Source organism: Vulpes lagopus, chromosome 8, assembly GCF_018345385.1.
Source record: "Vulpes lagopus strain Blue_001 chromosome 8, ASM1834538v1, whole genome shotgun sequence".
NCBI classification, from domain to species: domain Eukaryota; kingdom Metazoa; phylum Chordata; class Mammalia; order Carnivora; family Canidae; genus Vulpes; species Vulpes lagopus.
In genome coordinates this window covers 133,496,623-133,521,820 of record NC_054831.1, presented here as the reverse complement: position 1 = coordinate 133,521,820, position 25,198 = coordinate 133,496,623, and the positions used below count along the sequence as shown (strand labels likewise).

Here is a 25,198-nt window from a genome sequence, read left to right as displayed (position 1 = left end):
CCAAAAACATCCGGTGGATTCTGGCACCAAGACTCCCCAGCTGCAGAAACTCCCCACCCGCGGGTCCCAGCTGGGAGACAGAAGACCTGGATTCCACCCGGGCCCCGTCCCTTTACTTGCCTTGTGACCCCTGCGCTCACTTCAACCATCTGTACAGTGAGTAGATCTCTGAACAGTGAGATGATCTACCACGTTCCCAGGGATTCTATCTTCTAAAAATAACAGATGTTGGTTTTGCTTGGATTGTACGAATAGGACATATTAATTGCAAAAAAAAAAAAATGGTAAGAACAATGAAAAATATAAATAAAAAAACTACCAGGAAATAATGCATAATATACACTATATAATTATACATGTATGCAGTCCCACAACCTGGAAATAATCACTGCAAACATTTGCGTGTCATTTGCTGTCTCCATTGCATCCATGAGAGGCTATTTTTACTGAGTGAGGTCATAGCGCACTTCCTTTTTTCCCCACTTAATCAAACTGGTAGAGGATTTCCCCTGCTGAAACAGTCTGGTTTCTCTTCTCCCCGGCACCTGGGCCTGGACTACTCTGTGATGTTGCTAGCACCCCTGACATGCCCCTCCCTCCACCCTTTGCCCCCCAGGGGTTGGGGGGAGCCTCTGCCCACCCAAAGTTGCACCCACCACCCACGCCTCTGGAGCCTAATCTGCTGGAAGGAGGCTCCCAGGTGTGTCTGAGGGCCTCTTCCAGGGAAGGGAGGATGCTTTCGCTTCTCAGAGCTGGATGCCCCAGGCTGGCATCTGCTCCAGGAGCCCTGGTTCTGGAAACCCTAGAGCGGTTTGTGGGGCTTTGAAGACCCACGTCTGTGGAAAGCCACTTTCCTTCCTCCCTTCCTTCCTTCCTTCCTTCCTTCCTTCCTTCCTTCTTCCTTCCTTCCTTCCTTCCTTCCTTCCTTCCTCCCTCCCTCCCTTCCTTCCTTTCATTCATTCATTCATTCATTCACTTAACGCGGAGGCCTCAAGAGCCAGACCTTCCTTGGCTCGAGGTTCCGTTCGTCGCCCAGGGACGCAGAGGCAGGTTAAGTGGTTTCCTTTTTTGGTAGATGCTGAGGCATCTTCTGCATTTCCAGCGGCCAGGGGGGGCTCGCCAGGGCTGCGGATGCCTCCGACGCCCACCCCCCAGACACACACACACGCACACACACCCCTGCAGGCCCCCGCCCGCTTCCCGCGGGGGAGGAGCTGCGGGAGGAGAGCGCGGCCCGGCGGAGGGACCCGGGAGCCGCCCCAGCTCCGCGCGAGCCTGCGGGAAAAGCCTCCCCCTCCGAGGGGAGCGGGGGGAGGGGCAGCGGGAGCGGAGGGGCGCGCGGGGAGGGGCGCGGGGAGGGGCGCGGGGAGGAGGGGCGCGGGGAGGGGCGCGGGGAGGAGGGGCAAGCGGGGAGGGCCGGCGCGGGGAGAGGCGCGCGGAGAGAGGCGCGCGGGGAGGGGCGCGCGGGGAGGGGCGCGCGGAGAGAGGCGCGCGGGGAGGGGCGCGCGGGGGAGGGGCGCGCGGGGAGGGGCGCGGGGAGGGGCGCGCGGGGAGGGGCGCGGGGAGGGGCGCGCGGGGAGGGGCGCGCGGGAGGGGCGCGCGGGGAGGGGCGCGGGGAGGGGCGCGCGGGGAGGGGCGGTGCGACCCCGCCCCCGGGGCGGGCCCCGTGCGTGGCACCCCGGGCGGCCGGCCCCGTCGCGAAGTTTCCAGCCTGCGAGCGCCGCGGGGCCGGCCGGACGCGCCCGACCCGGCCATGCGGCCGCTGCTGCTCCTGGCCCCGCTGGGCTGGCTGCTGCTGGCCGAGGCGAAGGGCGACGCCAGGCCGGAGGGTGAGCGGGGCGGGGCGGGGCGGGGGCCGCCCGGGGGCCGCGGGTCTGCACGGGTGTCCGCGCTCCCAGCGGATCCGGCCGCCGCCCCTTGGCCGGGGCTCGCTGGCGACCAGGGCAGACCAGTGCCCCACGCAGCCGGGAGGGGCCGAGGGGCCGTCCAGGGGCTCGCGGGGCGCCGGCCCTCCGGGCTGTGCTCTTCCAGCGCGCCCCCCCTTCCCGCTGGGAAACTAAAGTTGGGAGGATTCACCTGCCCCGGAGCCAGGAGGGGCTCCCAGGTGTGTGGCTCAGGGGAGCGCCAGGCCGCACAGCCGCGGGGTGGGGAGTGGCCCGCGAGCCAGGTACCCTGTGGCGAGGCCTCTGTGGCCTGCTCCGCCCCCGCCCCCGCCCCCGCGGGCGCGTCTTACTCCCTCCAGGCCCCGCAGGAGCAAACGGGCTCAGACAGGTGCGCTGACTGCCCAGCGCAGGGCAGCCTTGGATGGCTGGGTGCTCTGCTGGACTCCACGGCTCTTATGGGACCCCCGCCCTGAGTGGGTGCTGCTGCCCTTGGCCACCTCCAGGGCTGCCTGCTGAACCCCTGAGAGCCCCGGGGAGGGTGTAGACTGGGCAACCCCAGGGAAGCGGAGCCACTGGCTGCACCTTCCTCTGCCCTCCTTCCTGGGAACCTGGGAACCGACAGGGCAGGATGGTGGTATAGGGGGCTGTTGCCTAGAGATGCCGTCCAGAGGAGCCTGCTCCACTTGCTTAGGCCCAGCTGAGGTGGGCCCCTCAGCCGCTGGCCAGGACGGAGTGGGCCCCCTGATTGGTGTCAGGAGTGGGGGACACTCCAGCAGTCCCCGGAGAGGCCAGCGCCTCCCTCCCCTGGTTGGGCCCGGACGCCCAGTGGTACCAGGTGGCTGGGATGGGGCCACCGCTGAGGAATGTTCCAGCGGGGCAGGTTCAGGGAAGCGCTCCTGGCAGCTTGTCCACCCCTGCAGCCACCCAGACACACACCGCTTGGGCACACGGAGAGAACGAGAGAGTTTTCACTCCCAGCTTAGGGGAGGACACAGGCTCCTCACCTCGGTAGACGCCCAGTCTAGGGGGGAGATGCAACCCTCCTCCCAACGCTGTCCTCTCCCTGGGTTCCCGCCTGTCCCCACAGCCTTGGCTTGGCCCTGGAGAGGAAGGACCATCTGGAGCCCCTGGCGGCCCCCCCCCCCAGGTCGGTAGGGCGAGGGCGGGGCTTCTGGATCATACTCTCCCACGCGGGGAGTAGAAAGGCCCCAGGAGCGAGGGTGACCCAGCTGGGCGTGTGCACGTGTGTTGGGGGCGTGTCTGAGGAGGACCCGGAGAGTCAGCCTGGGCGCCCTGGGTGCCAAGTGCACGTCTCTGCCACACCCTGTTGATGGCTTCCGTTCCAGTGTTCCAGTTCGAGGCTGGGGTGAGGATGGAGGAAGGGGAAGGGGGAGGAGCTCCGCTCATTGCCTGTCCCAGAGAGTGAGCCTGACCTGCCTGGGCCCCGCCTGGCGCTGCTGGGGGAGGAGAGGCCTGGCTGCGCCCCCTGGGACCCCAGGGAGGTGACTTCCTGCGCCCGCAGGCCCCCGCACCCGGGACCCCTCGGCCCGCACATGTCCTCCCCTCGGGGACGTTCCCTGTGACGAGGCCTGTGTGGCCGCGGCCGGGCCCTGCGCTCAGCACCTCCTAGACACGAGCTCCTCCAGTCGTCGCCAGTCTCTGGAGCAAGGAAGGTACCGCCGCTGTCATGACCCCATTTCACAGATGAGGCTGTCAGGCCGCGCTGGGCCGGGTGCGGCCCTGGGTGTCAGGGAACCCCGCCTGTCGTCGCCCTGGGCCGGGTGCCTGGCTCCTGACCGCGGAGCGTCCACGCTGCAGGTGCCGGCGTGGGTGCCGGGTGGGTCCACAGCATTCCAGAATGCCGCACGGGGAAATGGGGACGTGGGGGACACGGGCGTGGGGAACTGCAGCCCATTCGCTTCCTGTGTCAAGCTTCCATGACCTTCGGCGGCAGGGGCATTACTTAGCCTCTCTCTGCCTCAGTTTCCACACCTGCACAAGGGGGGCAGGAACATCGCTGCCCCGGGGCTGTGGATGGCTACGTGTGAGAATGAATGTAACACACTTTGCGTGGCACGTGGCGTCTAGTACAGGCTCACCGGTGGCAGTGCCTACTGGACTCCCCTCCCCGGGCCGGGCCCCCCGAGGCCAGACAGTGCACACCCAGACATCCTGAGTCACACCCAGTCCCAGCCATAGGGAGGGGGAGGGAGGCCAAGGAAATGAAGATGTCAGTGTGGCCTGGGAAGGGAGAGGGGCAGGTCTGTGCTGGTGCGTCACCCGCTGGGCACCCCGACGCCGCACCGGGGAAGGGGAGGAGATGATGGGGGCTTCCTGGAGGACTAAGGCCTCTTGATGAGAAGGGACAAGGGGATGGGGCGAAGGCTGGGTTAGTGAGGCAGCTGTCGTGGGGTGAGCTGTGCTGAGAGGTAACTCCAGGGTCCCTTGGGGGCGGGGCCTGCCGATCATCCTCTGGCTGGGACACCCCCCCTGCCCCCTGGGACCTGCATTGGAGCCCAGAGTCAGGACCAGGGATGGCCAGGATGAGAGGTTTCCAAATGTGGCTGGCCTCAGAAATCACCTGGGAGCAGTAGGAACAATCCCGCCTCCTGGGCCCATGTGAGACCCCGGGCCGAGGCCCTGGAGTCTGAGGTTCACAGCCTCCCTTGTGATGCTGTCACGCAGGCAGGATTGGGACACTCCGGACCGGGTGGGTGATCTGGTTGGGTCCTCGGCCGGGGAGGCAGGTGCTAGATTTGTTCAGGCCCCAGGGGCGCACCTGCCACCATCCGGGGACACAGAAGGGGTAGGCTGAGCGGGTGGGGGTCCAGCGTGGCCTGCTGTCCTCTCCGCCACCTCAGCTGCGGTTTCTTCGGACGGACGGGGAGGCAGCCAGCTGGTCCCTGTCCAGGCCTGGGCGGTGTGTGCAGAGGTTAAGAGAGGGGACTCTGGATCCAGGCTTCTGTGTCGACATCCTGCTGCTGCTACTTCCTGGCTCCCTGGGGCAAGTTACTCACCATGTCTGAGCCTTGGTTTCTTTTTTTTGTTTCTTTTCTTTTTTTTTTTTTAAATATTTTATTTATTTATTCATGAGAGAGAGAGGCAGAGACAGAGACAGAGGGAGAAGCAGGCTCCCTGCAGGGAGCCCGATGGACTCGTCTGGGACCCCGGGATCATGCCCTGAGCTGAAGGCAGCCGCTCAACCACTGAGCCCCCCAGGTGCCCTGAGCCTTGGTTTCTAAGCGTAGAGTTGGGGGCAGGGGTGAGGGGTTAGGACCAGTAAAGTGCTTAGAACAAGGTCCAGCGTGTCGAAGGTGTTGGTAGAGGTGAGCCACTTTGTACGGTTATTTGGTAGAGGGGACTCCGGAGAGGAGCCTGGAGACGCCCGCCGGTCCCCTCGGCCCTCCCGCTGCAGCCTGACTCCGGGAGCCCTGATCCAGCATCTTTCACAGACACACATGCTGGCTTTTTCCATCCATGAAATGTGACACTCTTCCTGTCGCTCTGCAGTCTGTGCCAGGGACTGGAGGGCCTCCGAGCTGGCGACTCTCCCCTCCTCACTTGGGGGGACACTTCACCATCCTGGGAAGAGCTCACATGTGGGCAGCACCCCTGTCTTGGCCCCTGGGGTCTGGGGGGAGGCCTCCCCTCTACACCTGCCTGGTGAATCCCTCCCCCTTGCTCCCCAGGTCCCTGGGCCCACTTCCAGTGGATTCCTGCCAGGACCTGCTGGGCCGCCCCCTGCTCTGGGGCCAGCGCCTGCCTAGCTCTGCCGCTCAGCCAGCTCCCCCCCACACCCCCCACGGGACCCCTTTGTTCCTCCAGCCCCGGCTCCTCTTGCTTTCCCAGAGTCGGGTGTATGGGAAGGCCTGACGAGCCTGTGTTGGCCTGGCCACCGGGTGTGTCCGTTCACCCAGAAAAGCATCAGGTCCCGGAGCGCAGCGAGCAGCAGTGAGTGCGGCAGAGCAGGGGAGGGGGGGGGTCCTGCCTCTAAGGGCAGGAGAGAGGGCAGGAGAAATCTGAGAAGGCTTCATAGAGGTGTTGACAGGGAAGGGGTGTCACTGTCACTGGTCTTGGGACCCGGAGGAAGATTAGAGAAAGGGGAGAGAGCGGGAGGGAGTGGGGGTAGAAGGCGAGGAGCCCGGGATGGTAGGGTCTTGGGCCTGCTCGGTGGAGGAACCGAGTTGGCTCTCGGTCAATCAGGGAGGGCCTTGAATGCCAGAGCAAGGTATTTGCCTCTCAGTGATCAGGACCAGTCCAAGCTCGTAGCAGGTGCCAGCAGCCCAGCGGGGTATCTGCAGGCCCGATCTCACTGAATTAGTCCGGCTCCTTGAGGTCTCCCCATATCCACGGTCTCGGTTACCTGCGGACGACCATGGTCTGGCAGCAGATGAGCCTCCTTCTGAGGACGCATCAGTACCAGCCCGACTGTCACGGTGCTGCATTCACCTCACCGCGTCTCATCGTGTAGGGTTGCTTGGTTTTTGGTTTTGTGATTTTTTTTTTTGAGAGAGAGAGAGAGAGAGAATGAGTCCCCATGCACACGCGCAGGGTGGTGGCAGAGGGAGCGAGAAGCAGATGCCCCGCCGAGCAGGGAGTTCAGCAACAATGACTCAGGGCTCGATCCCAGGACCCCAGGATCTGGACCTGAGCCAGGGGTAGATGCTTAACCGACTGAGCCACCCAGGCGCCCGTGCAGGGTATTATTATTTTATTTTATTTTATTTTATTATTTTTTTAAAGATTTTATTTATTTATTCATGAGAGACACATGGCAGAGGGAGAAGCAGGCTCCATGCAGGGAGCCCGATGTGGGACTTGATCCCAGGACTCCAGAATCATGCCCTGGGCTGAAGGCAGGAGCTTAACCGCTAAGCCACCCAGGGATCCCTTATTATTCTATTTTATATTGCAAACCGCTTACTGTGTTGAATTTATAGTAACTTTCTCATAGGTGTGTTCGTATAGGAGAGAGCCTCGTATACATGGGGTCTGGTACTGTCTGCGGCTTTGGGCATCTACTGGGGTCTTGGGATGCGTCTCCCGTAGATAAAGGGGGGACTACTGTACTGTTGGGTTTTTTCTTTTTTTTCTTTTTTTAAAATAGTTTCTATGCCCTGCATGGGGCTCAAAATCATAACTCCCTAGATCAAGAGTCCTGTGCTGTACTGACCAGACCCCCCTACTGTACGATCATCGTCCCTATTGTAAAGGTGGAAAACGGGAGCCCAGAAAAGTCAGGGCTTGTCCGAGTTCACAAAGCTGGGATTCAACCAGGCAGGCCAGCTCCGGAGCCTTTGCCTCTCAGGTAACACAGCGTCAGATGGTGGTCTGGAAGGGACTTTCCCAGGGCTCCCCGAGATGCAGCCTGGGAACTTGTTTCCAGCAGGTTCTATTGCAGAGGTGAAGCCTGAGAGAGGTCTCTTGTGAAAAGGCTCGTGCAGTTGCTCTGGTCAAAGCTTAGGATTTCAAGTCGGTTCCTGCGGGGGGTGAAGTCCCAGGAGGCTCAGCAGGGAAGACCGCTGGGCTCGGTCAGCAGTGTGTGCCCGGGCCTAGGCGCGGAGAGCGGTGGCTGGCCCTGCGCTCAGCCCCAGCTTCGGCCGGAGAGATCCTCCTGGTGGTCGGTGTTCGGGGCCAGTCCTTGCCTCGGCCCTGGTGCGAGGCCAGAGCCCCCTGGATCCACTGAGACCCAGCCCCCCGATGCTAGGTCCAGGCGCCTCCTGTCCTGCTGGTCAGTTCCCAGCTGGACGCTCCCTGCAGGAGCCTCGGGAGACCCCTGTTCCGTCCCAGCTCTGTCATTAACCAGCTGGGTGACCGTTGGCACGTCCTTCCTACCTGGGCCTTGGGCCCTTGTCTGTAACTCGTGGACGTGAGGACACATCCTTCCGGGACTCGACACATCTGGGAGCAAGCACCTCCTCTCCCCTCCTCCTCTCCTGCTCACCACCCCCTTGTCTGTCCGTAGACAACCTGTTAGTCCTCACGGTGGCCACGACGGAGACCGAAGGGTTCCGGCGCTTCAAGCGTTCAGGCCAGTTCTTCAACTACAAGATCCAGGTAAGGGGTGCCCGGGAGTGGGGGAGTCCAGGAGCCAAGTTTTTGCCCTTCGCAAACTGGGGGCCATGGGGAAGCTTCTGGAAGCCGGAAAGATGAGGATGAGTTAGGAAAAGCAAGAGGGGGAGAACACAATCAAAATCTGGGGGGTGCTGGAGCTGGGAGTGTGGGGGGAACTGAGACAGGAGGAGGCTGTGGGGTCACTCGCGTGAGGGAGTGTGGCTGGTAGGAGGCAGGGCCTGGGAACCAGCATCTCCACCAACGCCCCCGGGTGATCTGGGGATGGCCGCCGTCTGGACCCTCAGCCGTGTAAACACTGCTGTAAAGAAACACGGGCCAGGGCCAGTCCCCCTGGCGTCTTCTGTCTGCCGTGTCTGGGGCTTAGCCCTGCAGGGAGACTCCCCTCCTTGCGGCCAAGTGCCTCCTTCAGTCAGGCACAGTGCTAGGCGCCCAGGATAAAATGATGGAGGAGGCAGACGGTGGCACTGTCTACACAGCTTGCGATCGAGTGGTGTTCAGCCAGAAAGAAAACGGATTAGCACACATGAATGCGGGTTGAAGCAGAGGGCTGCTTCAGGCATAGCTGGATCTAGGGGTTCAGGCTGCATGGTAAGGGCTTTGTCCTTCCATCTCTGGGTCCTGTCCTGTTGGTCTTCATTTGCAGACACGTGCTCTCCGCCACCAGCCAGACCCTCGTGCCCCAGCTTCCCAACCTTAGCAGAACTAGACCTCCTTTCCTTCGTTCAAATTGCAGAGTCTCAGGGGAGACGCTGATAGGCCGTAGACTTAGGTCACAGGCCCAAACCCTCTGGGAAGGATGGTCAGGTCACGCGACCCAGCCCCCGCGCCCAGCCTGGTCAGCCTCACTCACTGTAGGGTGCTGTCCCCCGAGCGTAGGCAGGAGATGCTGGATAGACGGCGGCAGGCGTGGTCACTGTACCGGTGGGGGTGGAGGTGGGGCCTCAAGGTAGATCTTCGCCAAAAGCCCACGTGAAGGGGCCTTTCTGTGCAGGCACTGGGCCTGGGGGAGGACTGGACCGGGGAGAAGGGGACGTCGGCAGGCGGAGGGCTGAAGGTCCGGCTGCTGAAGAAAGCTCTGGAGAAGCACGCGGACAAGGAGGACCTGGTCATTCTCTTCACAGACAGGTAGGTAACTGAGGGCTTCTGGGTAGAGAAATGGAATATTCTAGAATGAGGCCCTTGTGGGATGGCGGGGGTGAGGGGGGATCGCAATCTAAGGTTGCCTGCAGGTTTAGGGGGGCTGGGAGCCCAGAAGAGACCATGCCCTTTGGTGGTGAGAAGACGGGCAAGGGGGCCTGCCCGGGTCGGGTGAGCCGTGGGCTTCGAGCGTGACCAGCGCACGGTGGGGTGGAAACGCTGTGGGCCTGGCCGGAGGCGACAGGTGGCTTGGGACGCGGCGGCCCGTGAGCCCCTGCCCACCTCTGCCCTGCCCCCGCTCTCCCCACTGTGGCCGCAGCTACGACGTGGTGTTCGCGTCAGGGCCTCGAGAGCTCCTGAAGAAGTTCCGGCAGGCCAGGGGCCAGGTGGTCTTCTCGGCCGAGGAGCTCATCTACCCGGACCGCAGGCTGGAAGCCAAGTACCCGGCCGTGTCCGACGGCAAGAGGTTCCTGGGCTCTGGAGGTGAGGAGTCGGGGGTGCCGGGGTCCCTCGGCCGCCGTCAGGACCGCCCCGCTGCAGTCCACCTCGTCTCGTAAACACCCACAGCCACCTGCACGAAGCTGGGGCACCCCGAATACCCTCCCTCGGCCCCCGACCCCCGGCCCATGGGCTGGTCACCCCACTCCCACTTGCGAAGACCTCTTGGCCGCACACTTGGCTCCACTCCCTCGGTTCCTGCCTCACCTGGCCGTTCGGGGTCGTCCCCTGGCCGCCTTGCCAGCTTCTGTCCTCGCCCCTTCCCGTTCCTTCCCTGCCCGGCAGCCAGGTGCAAATCCATGTGCATCGCTCAGTGGTTTCCCACTGCGTGGGGATCAGTCTGCATTTTATCCTGGGTTCCTCCGTCTGCCCCCCGGGTTCCTCTGTCTGCCCCCCGCAGCCTCGGTTTCCCATTGGCCAGGAGAGCATGCCCAGTCGGGGAGGCCTGGTCCCGGCCCAGGGCTGGCGGTGCCCCTCCCCACCCCCTGCTCTCCTCACCCGTCTGCACCGTGGCCAGGGGGCTGTGTGCACTTTTCCCTGTAAGCCACAGGCGCCGTGGGACCCTGGCCCAGCCTCTGCCCTTCTCTGGGCCACGTTTCCCAGATAAGTGTAGGCAGGGGGCTGCAGGCCTGTGCCCCACCAGCTCTGCCCCCGGGGACTGCTGGCCTGACCCACCCCCTCACCACCTACATGGTGCCTGGCACCCGAGCTGTGCAGATCAGTGGGCACTGTTGACCCTGTGAGCTCAGCGGGAGCGTGTCACCGGGTGGCATTAGCTGGCAGGTGCTTTTAGCCTCTAGACGTCAGTCTCACCTCAGTCCGGGAGGACTTCTCAGGGGAGGTAAAAGAGTGGGAGGTGAACGAGAGCGGATGCCAGGAAGAGGCGCCCGACTTAGGGCCTGGAGGCTGAGTGCCTGTCTCTGTGTGTCCCCCACCAACCCGCAGGCTTCATCGGCTATGCCCCCAGCCTCAGCAAACTGGTGGCCGAGTGGGAAGGCCAGGACAGCGACAGCGACCAGCTCTTTTACACCCAGATCTTCTTGGACCCTGAGAAGAGGGTGAGGGGCAGCAGGGAGGGCTAAGGAGTGGGGGCGGGGGAGGGGAGCTGTGGCATCTCGATGCTGGACCTTGATGCCGGGTGGGAAGCAGGGCCCCCGGGGCCTGGGCATCGACACCCCGTCTATCCGTTCCCCGATTCCCTGCTGTATCCAGTGACCACTTATTGGGTGCCTGTGTGAGACGCTGTCCGGCGCAGGGCAGGGGCGTGGCCGTGAACGAGACGCTTAGGGTCCCCACCTTCGTGGACCCTCAATCCGGGAGGCGGGAGCATAGGACCTCGTGTTTGTAGTGATGGTGTTGAAAGGAACCGACGGGCTGAGTTGCCCCCACCACCCCGCCTGGGGGGCTTCTGGGGGGCCTGTGAGGTCTTGGCCGGACCTGTGCCCCGACCTCTGAGCCTGTCTTGAGGAGAGGTCATTGAGGGGACTGAGGATGGTGTGTCTGGACCAGTGTCGCCCCAAACCAGCCAGTGTCCTCTGGGCGGCAGGGAACTCAGGGAGTTCTTTTTTTTTTTTTTTTTTTTTTTAACATTTTTAAAAATTTAAATTTAACTTGCCAACATATAAAACTCGAGTCCGGGGATCCCTGGGTGGCGCAGCGGTTTGGCGCCTGCCTTTGGCCCAGGGCGCGATCCTGGAGACCTGGGATCGAATCCCACGTCGGGCTCCCGGTGCATGGAGCCTGCTTCTCCCTCTGCCTGTGTCTCTGCCTCTCTCTCTATCTCTCTGTGACTATCATAAAAAATAAAAAAACAAAAAACAAAAAAAACAAAAAAAAAACTCAAGTCCTTGAACGGTCCGGATTCCTGGATTCTTGCCTGCTTATCCCTCAACCCCCATCAGCTCTGTGCTGTGTGACCTAGGGCGAGTCACCTTCCCTCTCTGGGCCTCGAAGCGTTTGGACTTGCGCAGTAGAAATGTGAACTTTTAAACTCCGTCCTTCCTCCTCCTTCCCCTTTGCCTCCAATGACGTCACTTGCAGAAGCCCAGGGATGAGGGCCGAGCCTAGCGTGCCACTTGCCTTCCTTGGCCTGGCCCAGGGCTCCGTGGGGCCCAGCTGAGTCTTGAAGACGCAGCTTTCTGTTGGAGAGAACAGGGGACCTCGGGGCCGGGCTCCTGGGGTTCGAATGCCAGCGTAGCCAGTTATTAGCTGTGTGACCTTAGGCGAGTTATCCAACCTCTCTGTGCCTTGGTTTTTCTTAAATCTGTGAAACATAGGGACGGCGGTACTTTCCCGTAAGGGTGTTGTGTGGATTAAATTAACTAATGTACCTGCAGTACTTCGTGATTGACAGTAAAGCAAAAAACTAGCACCTGTTACGGTGATTGTTCTACTTGAACCGGCTGTTTCCTTAGATACCTTCCGATTCCGAAAGTCCCCGGTTCCCTGCGAATAGAGCCACTGCACCCGTAGGTCCCAGGGCTCCCGGCTGCCCTGGTGTGACAGGGAGAGGAAGTAGCAGAAGTGGGAGGGCAGGCTCCCCACCCTCGGCCAGGCCCGTCCCTGCTGCAGCCTGGTGTCCTCTCTCCTGCAGGAGCGAATCAACATCACCCTGGACCACCGCTGCCGTATCTTCCAGAACCTGGATGGAGCCTTGGGTGAGTGGCCCCACGGGGCGGGGGATCCTGAGGGGGATGCCAGGAAGGAAGTGAGGATTCCAGGAAGGACCTGGACCAGAGGAGGAGGAGGAGGATGGGCTGGTTCCTGCATGGCTGCTGTGCCAGGAGGTCGCCTGCTGCATCCCGAGGGCCCCACCTGGATGTCCCGGGGCAGAGCTGTGTGTCTTTGGGGTCGAGGAAGGAGGGCCCAGGGGTCACTCTAAGAGCCTGCGGGATGCTGACGCAGGGGGCAGCTGCTCGCTGCGGTTACCTGCCCCTGCCCCACAGCCGTGGTTCTTACAGGTGGGCCTGCTTCCCTTCCTTCTTGCCCTCCCACTGCCCAGGTGAAGGCTTCCTGGGCTCTCGTGGGGGCTGAGCTGACGGGAGGGCGATGGGTGGCTTGGGAAGTGGAGAGGGTGCCCAGTCCTTTAGAACCAGAAGCACCCTTGGGCCAGCCCTAAACCCATGACTGCTCATGACATTCCTTGGCCTGTCTTCCTGGGTGACCTCGGGCAAGCCTCTCTCTCTCTCTCTCTCTCTCTCGCTCTCTCGAGCTCAGTTTTCCCATCTTTAGTTGGGTCCAATCGCTGATTGGTGATTTTATGGGGTAGATGGAATCTTACTTTTTGAAAAATCTAATGAGCACTATGGCTCCCTTCTCGGGACGGTGCAGAAACATCCGCACCCTTCTGTCTGTGGCTCCCGGGACTGCACGGACGTACGTTTAGAAGCCGAGTCCTGAGCATCTCTTGGGGGAGCGAGGCCCCCTCACATGATCACCCACACAGAGGGCCTCCCTCCCGGCGTCTTCCAGGCCTCTGATGAGAGGCCCCTCTGCCTTTATACCTGTCGGGCAGGGGACAGGCGGCTTCTCCTGCTGTCTCACAGGGTCAGAGCAAGGGGGTTAGGTCCTCCAGAGGAGCTCTCTCCCCGCACAGGATCTGCCCCCGACCCTGCCCCAGACTTCCACGTGGGCCGGGGTGTTCTCCCTGCCGCTCCACCCGTCTCCCAGAGCAGCTGCCCCCGGGCCCTGTGCCCCGGCTTCTCTGAGCTCTCGCAGGACCTGGGATGTTTCAGGTCTCGCTGTGTCCTGTCCCCTGCTTCCGGCTCAAAGAAGTTCTCACAGTAAATCCTAGGGACTGCCGTGGGGTCCGCGCTCCCCATGGGCAGGCGTGATGCTAAGTGCTTGCCCCACACGGAACCCTCGCACTCCTACCCCCATTTTACAGATGAGGAAATGTGGGGCTCGAAGAAGCGCTATAACCCCGAGCACGCCCCAAGCGGGAACTAGGATCTGAACCCGGCCCCGGGCCTGATGCTGGGTGTGTCTGTGCTCTCTGATCCCCAGATGAGGTCGTGCTCAAGTTTGAGATGGGCCACGTGAGAGCGAGGAACCTCGCCTACGACACCCTCCCGGTCCTGATCCATGGCAATGGGCCCACCAAGGTAGGGAGTGGCCCCAGCCCCTGGGGGGAGAGAGGGGGCGGCCAGAGGCCTGAGTGTGCTCCACGAGTGTGCTCCACCGTGAGCCCACAGCTTCTCCCTGGGGGCAGAGCCACCCCCTGCCTCTGTTCTCACAGCTGAGTTCAACGTGGTGCCTTGTCTCCTTGCTGTGGCTGTGATGGTCCTCCCTGCTCAACCTCGGGGCGCAGAGGAGGTCCCTGTCCCCAACTGGGCCTCCGCTGGGCTGCCCCAGGCATCCATACCCCGTCATCCCAGGGCAGACTTGTTTCTTCATGCATCAAATGTTTACTGAATATTTGCAGCAGGACACAAGGCACAGTCAGTGCTGAGCAGCACAGACTGGTTCCTGTGCTCCTGGAGCTCAGAAGGGGCTGGGGTGCAGGCCAGACCCCATGGGGCCTGGGGGGCCAGCCCTGGCTCACAGCACACTGCTTCAGGTGTGGTCTGCGGCCCCCTCCGTGCCCCCACCGGATCAGAATCACGCGGCCCGGAGAGAACGGGGGGGAGTGTTGAAGCAGATCTCCCGACCCCACTTGGGAGCCGCTCAGTTGGACTCTCCGGGCTGCCGAGGGGGCGTGGGGGGGACAAGCCGTCTGCATTGGCTCCAGGCAGACCCAGAGACTAAGGGGTGTCAGGGTGCCGGGTCCCACCTCTGCCCTCAGAGCAGCTTTGGTGATCTCCAAAGGGAACGGAATGTTCCCTGCAAAACCTGCTGCAAATAAAGTCACCTTCCTGCCCCCAGGGGCGAGGGGGACGTGACTCAGTGGTTACAGATGGGAGGGGCCGGCCCGTACCCCGCGTCTCAGACCTCATGTCTCCCGCAGCTGCAGCTGAACTACCTGGGCAACTACATCCCGCGCTTCTGGACCTTTGAGACGGGCTGCTCCGTGTGTGACGAAGGCCTACGTAGCCTCAGGGGCATTGGGGTACGGCTGCCAGACAGGAGGGGTCCAAGCCCCTTGGGCGGGGAGAAGACTGTCTTTGGCGGGAAGTAAAGGGCTCACCTTTCTGTCTGGGGTTCCGTCTTCCTCTTCACCCCGGCATCTCCTCTTGAAGGCCTTCTCCGCTTACATGTGCTCCAGCTCGCACCCCCCTCCCCTCCCGGCCATGCCAAGTCCTGGTTCCTTCAGCCTGAGTCGTCTCCCACAGGCCTGTCACCTCACCGACCTTCCTCCTTGTCTGTAGCTCACTTGAGAGCCGAGCCAGCCGGGCTCTCCGCCAGCGGGCCGGCAGCTGGTCCCGGATCCAAGTCTAGGCTCAGTCTGCCCAGCAGGAGCCTCCTCCTGCTGCTTTCTGCTCCCTGCCTCGGCCTCCCCCTGCCTCCCCCCCGCCCCGGCCTAGGCCCCTCTCCTGCGAAGTCTGCACCCCTCTGGCTCTGCCTCGGGCTCCCTCCAGCCACCCAGGGGCTCAGCGGTGGACCTGGCCAGACCCTGTGCCGCCCGGTCCCTGTGCAGGAGGAAGCTCTGCCCACGGTGCTGGTCGGCGTGTTCATCGAACAGCCCACGCCGTTCCTGTCCCTGTTCTTCCGACGGCTGCTCCGCCTCCACTACCCCCAGAAGCAGATGCGGCTTTTCATTCACAACCACGTGAGTAGCAGCGCTGCCAGGGTGGCGTGTGGCTCGGGCGAAGGCCCAGGCTCACCGGGTGGCCTGAGGCACCCAAGCACTCGCAGCAGCGCCACCACCTGGGCCGAGTGGACGCGGTGGTGGGCAGTGGGCGGTGTCCCCGGATGGCCTGACCTGAGGCCGACTGGCTGGGCTCCAATCCCAGCGCCGCTGCTCGCATGGGCTGCGTGACCTTGGGTACCTTCCTCCACTTGTCTGTGCCTCAGTTCTCTCATCTAGGTAGGGGTAGGGTAGTGCCGACCGCATGGGCCCTTGGGACACGGGTGCCCACCACGGGTGGGGAGGCGCATGATAGGCGCCCCTAGCCGGCAGCATGGGCGCGGGTTCTCTCCCTGCCTCATCCGTCCCTCGTGATTTGGTTCCCAGGCAGATTGGTTTCCATTCCCTGCGTCCCTCCTGGGGAACCGGGCAGGGCCCTGCGCCTGCTGCTCTGGGGAGAGGCCCCTCCATCCCTCCCTCTCCTTCCCGCTACATAAAGTCCCACCTCAGCCTTTGCTTACCCCAGTTTCCCTAACTGGGGCGCCAGGCACACCCTCCAGTCCTCCCGATTGCCAAGGTTGCTTCTCTTCCTTAACGTCCTCTGGGCCACCCCAGCTGGTGTCACCCCTTCTGAGACCTCTCAGCCCCAAGGGGCTGCACCCCACGCCCAGGGCCCCACGCGTGGCCCCACCTGGGTCTCAGACGTTCACTCAGCTGTGCTGCCTGGAAACAGGGAAAGGGTGTGGGCCTGGCCCCGGGAGGCTCCAGCTTCCCTACAGACATGAAACAGGGCACCCCTGAGGGGTGACTTTGTGACTTGGCACAGCGGAAGAGAGCCGACACCGGCGGCCTTTGAGGTCTGTCCGTGTGCTCCGTCTGACTTGTCAATGCCTGGCAGTGACCCTGTGGGGGAGGGCAAGTGGCTTGTTCCAGACCACGCAGCTAATGGTAGCAGAGCCGGGCTTTGCTCCGGATCCTGGGTTTGGTTCTAAGGATCCTGCTCCTTCCGCTTCCCCATCCAAGGAGCCCGGGTGTGGGCTCTTGTTTTGCCACGTGCGGAGTCACCTGGAGCATTTTGCACTGAGGTAGCTTCCTGGGCCGCACTCTGGACCAGAATAAATGACTCTGCATATGGGGCCTATGGGGTTGGGGGTACTGTCCCCAGTGACGGAGGGTGGGCCTGGCCTGATCAGGGGAGGGTGGTCAAGGGTGGCTGGGGACGGGCGCTCTGGGCAGAGGGGCTGGCAGGGGCAGAGGTCTGGAGTTAGGAAAGCCCGTGTGCGGCGCATGCCTGGCATGAAGGGGAGCGGCCTGCAGTAGCCGAGGGTGCTGTGGTCCTGGGGGTGGGACCTGTGTTCCCTTCATCACCTTCCCACCCCCTACCCCTAGGAGCAACACCACAAGGCTCAGGTGGAACAGTTCCTGGCAGAGCATGGCAGCGAGTACCAGTCCGTGAAACTGGTGGGCCCCGAGGTTCGGGTGGCAAATGCTGATGCCAGGAACATGGGCGCGTGAGTTGGGGGCCAGCATGCCACGGTTGTCTCCGGGAGCGGGAGGGGACCGGGTGGGGGTGGCCGTGGTATCAGGAGCATCATGCCAAGAGACAGGCATTCAGAAGCTTGCGTGTGTCCCCAGCAAGTCCCTGCCCCCCCTCGCCTCAGCATCCCCATGTGTCAAATGGGGAAATGGTCTCTGCCCTGCTGACCCGGGGGCTCCTGGGTGGGGCTGAGCGGTGTCATTTGGGGGCAAGGAGAAGTCAGAGAAAGACGAAGAACCGCGGGGCCAGAAGTGGGTAAATGCTGACAGACCATCTCTGATTTTTCCCTTATTACTCAAACGAGTAGGGTAATCCGTGTTGGCCGTGGAAGGACGGGCCCAGCCGGGGACGGGAGGTGGCTCAGCCCTGTGCTGGCGGCGCCACGGCCGTGACTGTGCCCCCACATTATGTACGGACGCTGCAGTGTGAATTTCGTGGGGCTTCTGCATCACTTCGTTTCATTTTCACCCTCCAACCATTTAAAAATGTCAAATGGTCCTGAGCGCATGAGCCGCCCGACCCCAGGCGGCGGGCTGGCTTTGGACCACGCACTGGTTTGTGCAGCCCCGGGCCAGAAAAAAAGAGCACGTGTCTGTAAGGCTTTGGGTCCGGGGAACCAGACCGTGCTTCCAAAGGGCAGGACCCGGTGGCGCCCTGGCCCGGGGCAGCGTAGGGACCTGTCGGGGGCCATGCTGTCCCCAGCACCGCAGTTTGCAGGGCACCTGGCGCCAGTGGCTGAGTGAGCTCTGGGGGTTCATCTTCTGGCCTCGCAGCTCAGGGTTTGGGTCTCAGGGCCCGGGGGCTGCGGGTCCCAACCTCACCGGGCGGGCCTGAGCCCTCTGAAGACCCTTGGCTGGCTCCCTGAGCTCGTGGAGGGGGCGGGCCTGGGAGCACAGCCGCCGGGCCGCTCCGGGACCCTGGTCGGGCAGAGGCTAGCGCCAGAGCCCCAGCCGCGCTGACCCGGGGACCCGGCCTGCAGGGACCTGTGCCGACGGGACCGGGGCTGCACCTACTACTTCAGCGTGGATGCCGACGTGGCCCTGACTGAGCCTAAAACCCTGCGCCTGCTGATCGAGCAGAACAAGTGAGGCTGGGGGTGCCCACGGCCAGCAGGCAGCCCCTCTGAGCCCGCCCTGCTTGCCTTCTCTGCCTTCACCTGGGGCCCCCACCCTGGGCTGGCCGCAGCCCTGCACCCCCGCCTCGGTCCAGCCTGTTCCCCCCTCGCTGCCACCCCTCCCGCCTCTGCTCGGCTCCCGCTGCCCGTCGCAGGGGCCCCCTACCAGCTGGCCAGACCCCGCTCCAGGCCCCACCCCAAGGGGCTGGCGGGTTGAAAGGTGTCCTCTCCATCCCTGACCTGGTCGGATCTGCCCCAGGTGCCCTGGGCGGGGGGCGGGGGGCACAGAGGGACTCCCACTGAGGTGCTCCCTTCCTCAGGAACGTCATCGCGCCATTAATGACCCGCCACGGGAGGCTGTGGTCCAACTTCTGGGGCGCGCTGAGCGCAGATGGCTACTACGCCCGCTCCGAGGACTATGTGGACATCGTGCAGGGGCGGCGTGTGTGAGTACCTGCAGGATGGGGACCCCTCATCTGTCTCCCCCAGTGGACCTGTCCCTGTTGCCCTCGAGTTCCTGCTGGACCCGAGGCCGGGGAGACACACAGAAGGACTTCCCGACAGCTGTCCTGGACCCGGGCGCCCTCCCAGCCTGTGACTTCCCCGTCCCCCAGCCTGTGGTCCCCTCCATCTTCCTCTCTCGTCCTCAGTGGCGTCTGGAACGTGCCCTACATCTCGAACGTCTACCTGATCAAGGGCAGTGCCCTGCGGGCCGAGCTGCAGCACACGGACCTGTTCCACCACAGCAGGCTGGACCCCGACATGGCCTTCTGTGCCAACATCCGGCAGCAGGTCAGCCCGGGCCGCGCAGTAGGAGGCCGTCTCGATGGGGAGGTGTCTCTGTTGCCTCACACCTGGAGATGCCAGGGCCTGGGGCGTGGGGGCACCTGGGACACCAGGCGTGGGAGCCGACCCTTGGGGTCTTGGGGACCTTGGGGACCCAGTTTCTGCACCCATCTGCTTTATTTACATTTTCACCAGGGCCGGAAAAAACTAAACTTTCCGCCTAAATACACTCCAGGTGCCCAGGAGACACCCTGCCCTACCGGCTGTGCCCCACCCAGCATGTCCCCGCGGTTACCGTTTCAAGGTGGCAGCGTGGTGACATTTCGCCAGGCCCAAAACTTGAGGACCGGACGCCATCCTTTGCTTTTACACATTTGTTCTTCCGTCTCTGTCCGGTCCTCCGGGAAGCCTTCCTTGATTGTGCCCCTCGTCAGGCCTGGGCTGGGTGCTGGGGAGATGAGATGGGGCAACCCTCACGCGGTTCCGTGACCGCCAGCTTCCCGGGCAGGGGAGGCTGCAGCCGAGCCTTTGGGGGGCGTGCGTGGGGCTGGGGGCGAGTGTGCATCCAGCCTGTTCTCCCCAGGACGTGTTCATGTTCCTGACCAACCGGCACACCTTTGGCCACTTGCTGTCCCTGGACAGCTACCAGACCAGCCACCTCCACAACGACCTGTGGGAGGTGTTCAGCAACCCCGAGGTGAGGCTCAATTGGGTGGGCGGCGGGGGGAGGGACCCCAGTGACTCTGCGGTGGCGGGGGGCCTCCTGCACTGCTTGAGAAGGGCTGGCGCCCCTGGGGCCACCCTGGGGACAGAGCTGCGTTAGGGTGAGGAGGGGAGGGCCCTGCAGAGGCAGCGCCGTCTAGCGGCGGAGGAGGGAGCAGGATGAGGTCCTGGCCTGTGGTGACTTGGCTGAGCCTCTCCGTCTTTGGGGCCCCCGTTGTCCCTTAAATGGGTACGCTGCCCCAGCCTCGCTCGCTGCGGGGGGGTGGGGGCCATGAAAACCAGAGCGAGAGCAAGTGTGGACAGCATTCCTAGACGTAGTGAGCCTGTGGCACACACATGCACACACGTGTAGGTTCACGTGCAGACCCAGTTCTCACAGGCACACAGTCACCCTTGTCACACGGGGCCCCGGGGGAGGAACCCCCTCTTAGAGCATCTCGTGGAGCTGGGCAAGGGGTGGGCCCCGCTGGCCCAGGCCGGGCCTGAGGAGCCCAACTGCCCTCCCCACCCTCCAGGACTGGAAGGAGAAGTACATCCATGAGAACTACACCAAAGCCCTGGCCGGGAAGCTGGTCGAGATGGTAAGGACGGGGCACCTCTAGGATCTGCTGAGGGGGATGAAGGGCAGAGGGAGGAGACCGCTGCCCCAGGGGAGGACGGGAGGCACCACTGGGTGCTCGGGCTGCGCTTGGGCAAGAGAAAGGGTAGTAGGATGGCCCTCCTGCTGGTGCTTCCCAGCCAGAGTCTGCAGGGGCCTTGGGACCTTGGGTTTCCCCTGCGACCCAGGCGAGGAGGAAAGACATCCCCGAATGTGCTCTCCGCTGTGGGCCAGGGGCCAGTAGCGAGAAGCTGCGGGGCCTGGAGCCTGTGAGGGGCCTCGGCCTGGAAGGGCTGGCGCCCAGCTCCACAGCCTTCCCCGTGAGCGGCTCCCCGACCAGGCTGCGGGGAAGGGCCTGAGCTGCATGGGAGGCCTTGCCCCGGGGGGCCGGAGGAAAGGGCAGCGGGGCCCTCGGGACCTGGCACTGAGTCCCCGCCCTCCCCAGCCTTGCCCGGATGTCTACTGGTTCCCCATCTTCACGGAGACGGCGTGTGACGAGCTGGTAGAGGAGATGGAGCACTACGGCCAGTGGTCTCTGGGAGATAACAAGGTGGGGTGGTGCTGGGGCTCGGGGCCTCTGCACACACCTGCCCTCGGGGCGCTCTTCCCTGAGCTGGCCAGCCTCTCTGGGGCTCTTCGGATGGGGGCCCTGGCACTTAGGAGTCTAGGGGCATCGCGATGGGATGGAGCGGGGGTCTCTAAGCTGCCTTCACCCTCAGTTGCTAGGTTTCCAGTTCCTGTTTCGTGATTAGGATGATTTAGCTTTTCCTTCACCAGACTGAGTGTGTAACGGGGGAGGGAGGAGCCGCTGTGGGATGAGGGAGGGTTGGGAACATCCCTGCCACACTCATCAGAAAGCAGAAACAAGTGGCTTGTGGGCTTGAGAGGCTGTGTGTTCCCCGGAGGAGGAATCCTGCACCTGTGCTCATCCTGGAAGGTGCAGGGGGGGAGGGCAGAGGGGGCCAGGAGGGAGCCGGGAGGGAGAATCTTGAGCAGATTCCACTCCATGCTCAGCGTGGAGCCGGACCTGGGGCTCGATCCTACAACCCTGAGGTCATGACCTCACCCACTGAACGCCCCAGGCACCCCAAGTTCAGGGAGCATTTTTAAATTCCTTTTTTTTTTTTTAATTATTTATTTATTTATTTATTTTTTTTTATGATAGTCATACAGAGAGAGAGAGAGAGGCAGAGACACAGGCAGAGGGAGAAGCAGGCTCCATGCACCGGGAGCCCGATGTGGGATTCGATCCCAGGTCTCCAGGATCGCGCCCTGGGCCAAAGGCAGGCGCCAAACCGCTGCGCCACCCAGGGATCCCCTTAAATTCCTTTTTTAAAAAGATTTTATTTGAGGGATGCCTGGGTGGCTCAGTAGATGAGCATCTGCCTTTGGCCCAGGGCGTGACCCCAGGGACCCGGGATCGAATCCCACATCGGGCTCCCTGCGTGGAGTCGGTTTCTCCCTCTGCCTGTGTCTCTGCCTCTCTCTCTCTGTATCTCTCATGAATTAATAAGATCTTAAAAAAAAAAGATTTTATTTGAGAGGGAGAGAGCGCGCGCGTGCACGAGCAGCCCCAAGCAGCAGGGAGGGGCGGAGGGGAGGGAGAAGCAGGCTGCACCCCTGCGGCCTCTCCGAATCCCGCTTACCACGCCCTTCTTGGTCACCTCCAGGACAACCGCATCCAGGGCGGCTACGAAAACGTGCCGACCATCGACATCCACATGAACCAGATCAGCTTCGAGCGGGAGTGGCATAAGTTCCTGGTGGAGTACATCGCCCCGATGACGGAGAAGCTCTATCCGGGCTACTACACCAGGGTGGGTGCGCCCCCGAGGCAGCGGCTATGGGGTGGCGGGGGCGGGGGCGGGGTGGCAGCGGGAAAGCAGAGAGCGCAGTCCCTCTCTGCTCCAGGGAGAGGCCTGAATATTTGGTCTCCAGGTGGGAGTGAGGCCTCCCCCCACGATGGGGGGTGGGTGGCAGCTTCTGGAAGAGTCCAGGGTGGGGGCAGCCCACCTCGTCACCCCCCTGACTCCTCCCCCACGTCTTTAAATCCCGCCTCTGCGACGCCTTCCTCTGGGGCTCTCCACTGAGCGCCTGGCACCTGCCCCTTTGGCTTTCCCCCTCCTTCCTTCCCTGTCACTGCCTCACACACAAGTTTTCTCCAGACACCTGCTTCCACCTGCCTAGTAGCCACCGAAGGTTGTCAGGGTTAGATGCAGTCCCTCCCCCTCCCCCTCCCCCTCCCCTTCCCTTCCTTCCCATCCTTCTGTCTGGTCCTCCCCCTGCACATTTTTTCTGACAGCCTCCCTGGGGCCAGGCACTGGGGAGCACAGCGTGAAACCTGCCCTCGGGGTGCCAGCGTCCGTGAGGCCAGCGGGGGGGGGGCCCTTCTGTGCACCCCTGCCTCTCCTGCTCTTCAGCGGCCCCCCTCTCTCCCCCGCTCCCCCCGACACAGGCCCAGTTCGACCTGGCCTTCGTGGTCCGCTACAAGCCCGACGAGCAGCCCTCGCTCATGCCGCACCACGACGCCTCCACGTTCACCATCAACATTGCCCTGAACCGGGTGGGCGTGGATTACGAGGTGAGCAGCTCGCAGGGCGGCTGAGCAGGCCCCGGGGCCCGGGGGCCCAGCACCTGAGAGCCCGAGAGATGGGGTGCCTGCCGGGCTGCTGGAAGGGGAAGGCCTCTGTGCTGTCGGGAGGGAGGGAAGGAGAGGTCTTTAGATGCAGGGGCACAGGAGGTCAGAGGTCAGGCTGCGTGGACCTGAGGCCCACCCGCCAGCTCTGGGGCCTCAGGCATGTCCCTTAGGCTGTCAGTCTGCTGGTGTCTTAGACGGGGAAACGTAGAGCACCCTGCGTAGATGCTGCGAGAATCCCGTGAGCTCAGGGACGCTCAGTAAGCACCCAAGGCTGAGAGCCGTTCGTGGTGAGGAGTTTAGGGTGTCTGTAATTCTTGGAAGCGAGAGGGCTGCTTTGAGAATGGGGGGACCGGGTCACTCCGGGTGTGGGGCTCAGGCTTGTGGCTGGAGGAGAGAGCTGGGGAGACCAGGAAGACGTGGCGGGGAGAGGGCACAGTTCCGGGGACCTCAGGCCCCCATGGGAGGCCCTTGGGTGTGACTCATTCACTTACTCCCTCCATGAGCTGCTGTTTCTAAGTGTTTCGAGGACTCAGGCCTGGGCTGGCTGCAGCGAAACACACTCGTACAAACACCTCTCACATTTTTGAGAGTTCACCATGTACGAGGGGCTCTCCTAAGGGGACAATTTTGTCCTCTCCACCCCCGGGGGACATTGGCAATATCCGAAGACATTTTCGGTTGTGAAACTGTGGGGGTGCTGCTGGCAGCTAGCAAGGAGAGGCCAGGGTGCCCAGGACAGCCCCCCAGCAAGAGAGTTACCCGGCCCCCGGCGACGAGGGCTGTACAACAGCACACACGTGCTTAGTACCACCGAGCGGCACACTTAGAAAATGTTCCCAACGGGAAAGTTTATGCCACGTGTTTTTTGGCCCAATGGAAAAAAAAAAATCTTCTGGCCACAGATGTCCACACAGTGCTGAGGCTGAGAAACCAGGCCCTCAGCTCCTACCTTGTCTCATCTCAGTGAAGCCTCATGACCCTGCGAGTTTCCCAGAAGGGGGAACTGAGGCCCAGGTTGGTCACAAAGTAAAGCACGTCACCGACGTGTGCCCGCGGCTGCCTGGCTCCAAGGCCCGCGCTGTCCCTGCAGGGCCGCTGGGCTGCCTGGGCTTGGAGGGGCTCAGACGGCGGTAGGACGGGGGGCAGGGCCCGGCCTCGGGTAGGACTGACGCTTCCCGTCTTCCAGGGCGGGGGCTGTCGGTTCCTGCGCTACAACTGCTCCATCCGAGCCCCACGGAAGGGCTGGACCCTCATGCACCCCGGGAGACTCACGCACTACCACGAGGGGCTCCCCACCACCAGGGGCACCCGCTACATCGCCGTGTCCTTCGTTGACCCCTAATTGGCCAGGCCGGGCCACCTTGGACCTCTGCTCTTTGCCAACAACCACTGCCCAGCAGCTCCTGGGGCCCCGTGCTCCCAGCCTCCAGGCTCCTGACCTCCATCCACTGCTCTCGGAGTCGCCGTTGGAGAGATCTGGCCCCCAGCCAGAGGCGGAGCCCGCCCCCTCGGCTGGGGCTTCCCTGGTGCTCCGGGCCCAGCCTACGGAGACACTGTTCCTGCTCATCCCTCCGTAGCAACTCGTCCTCTCCCACCCGTCTTCCTGAAAGGCCCAGGCCTCTTCCTCTGCTTCTTCCGTGGGCGGGACTCGAGCAGAAGGGGGGCTCAGCCAGCTGCCCAGAGAGCCCTAGGGGTGAGAAGGCAGCCCCCAGCTTCTCCCAGCAGAGCTGCAGCCCCAGGATTTCTGCTCCAGGCTTGGGGCAGACACAGAGACCTGGATCAGACTCCAGCCCCCGCCCCGCCCCCCGGGGCTGCTGAAGCCCCTTCCTCCATGGCTCCCATCGTGGGAGCGAACGTTGTTCCCTGGAGATGATGACTCAGAAAATCTCCCGGGAGACTGGACAGCTGTCATGCCACAGCTCCATCCTCCGCGTGGGGGGAGGGAGTGCGACGTGCACGCACTGCAGTGGATCGCCCTGTCCCGGATGCCCCTGGAGAGAGGGACAGACAGTCGGAAATAGGAGAGTTTCTATTAAAGGTCATTCAAACCACAGAGTTGGGAGATCGGCGGGGGGGGGCGAGTGTGCACGTGTCAGGGCAGGGCGAGTATGTCCACAGGGAGGTGTTTAAGAGCCCGTGACTGGCCAGGAAGGCTGTGTCGGCACTCTTGGTGACTTGCATTTTGTGTGTCCCCGTGTCATTCGTGTATTCCGCAAAGCCTTACACGCGAGCGCGGTGCTGGCCGCTTGGGGTGCGATCGGCGCCAAGTGCTCCCTCCTCCCTGGAGCCTCTGCTGACCACCCTCCCCGCAAACAGGCCGGAGAGCAGAGCACTCCTGGTGGCCCCCGCCACGCCCTGCACAGACTCCCGGGCACTGATGACGCCTCGGGCGCGTACTAATGGGGCGTGTGTCGTCGCGCCGCGGGCTGGGCGTTGCCCGTTTCAGGCGCCCCGGGCTGCGGACCCGCCGGGGCGGCTTTCGTA

At 63.0% G+C, this 25,198-nt stretch overlaps 1 protein-coding gene across 1 annotated transcript; it reads left to right on the top strand.

Moving 5' to 3' along the window:
* Positions 1-1,667: 1,667 nt before the first annotated feature.
* Positions 1,668-24,765, top strand: PLOD1 (procollagen-lysine,2-oxoglutarate 5-dioxygenase 1). The gene is made up of 19 exons (XM_041766976.1): positions 1,668-1,829; positions 7,849-7,940; positions 8,950-9,083; positions 9,415-9,578; positions 10,539-10,651; positions 12,187-12,250; positions 13,599-13,696; positions 14,539-14,640; positions 15,169-15,300; positions 16,708-16,829; positions 17,835-17,939; positions 18,290-18,415; positions 18,620-18,761; positions 19,339-19,452; positions 19,994-20,059; positions 20,522-20,626; positions 21,747-21,893; positions 22,532-22,657; positions 23,901-24,765. Exons 1-19 carry the CDS (start codon positions 1,754-1,756, stop codon positions 24,054-24,056), a joined length of 2,184 nt encoding a protein of 727 aa, XP_041622910.1. The 5' UTR covers positions 1,668-1,753; the 3' UTR covers positions 24,057-24,765.
* Positions 24,766-25,198: the final 433 nt, after the last annotated feature.

Coding starts and splice junctions, on each gene's coding strand:
- PLOD1 (XM_041766976.1), top strand. CDS start 1,754: ATGCGGCCGCTGCTGCTCCTGGCCCCGCTGGGCTGGCTGCTGCTGGCC. Junction 10,652..12,186: donor TCTTGGACCCTGAGAAGAGG/GTGAGGGGCAGC, acceptor TCTCTCCTGCAG/GAGCGAATCAACATCACCCT. Junction 20,627..21,746: donor GGTCTCTGGGAGATAACAAG/GTGGGGTGGTGC, acceptor GGTCACCTCCAG/GACAACCGCATCCAGGGCGG.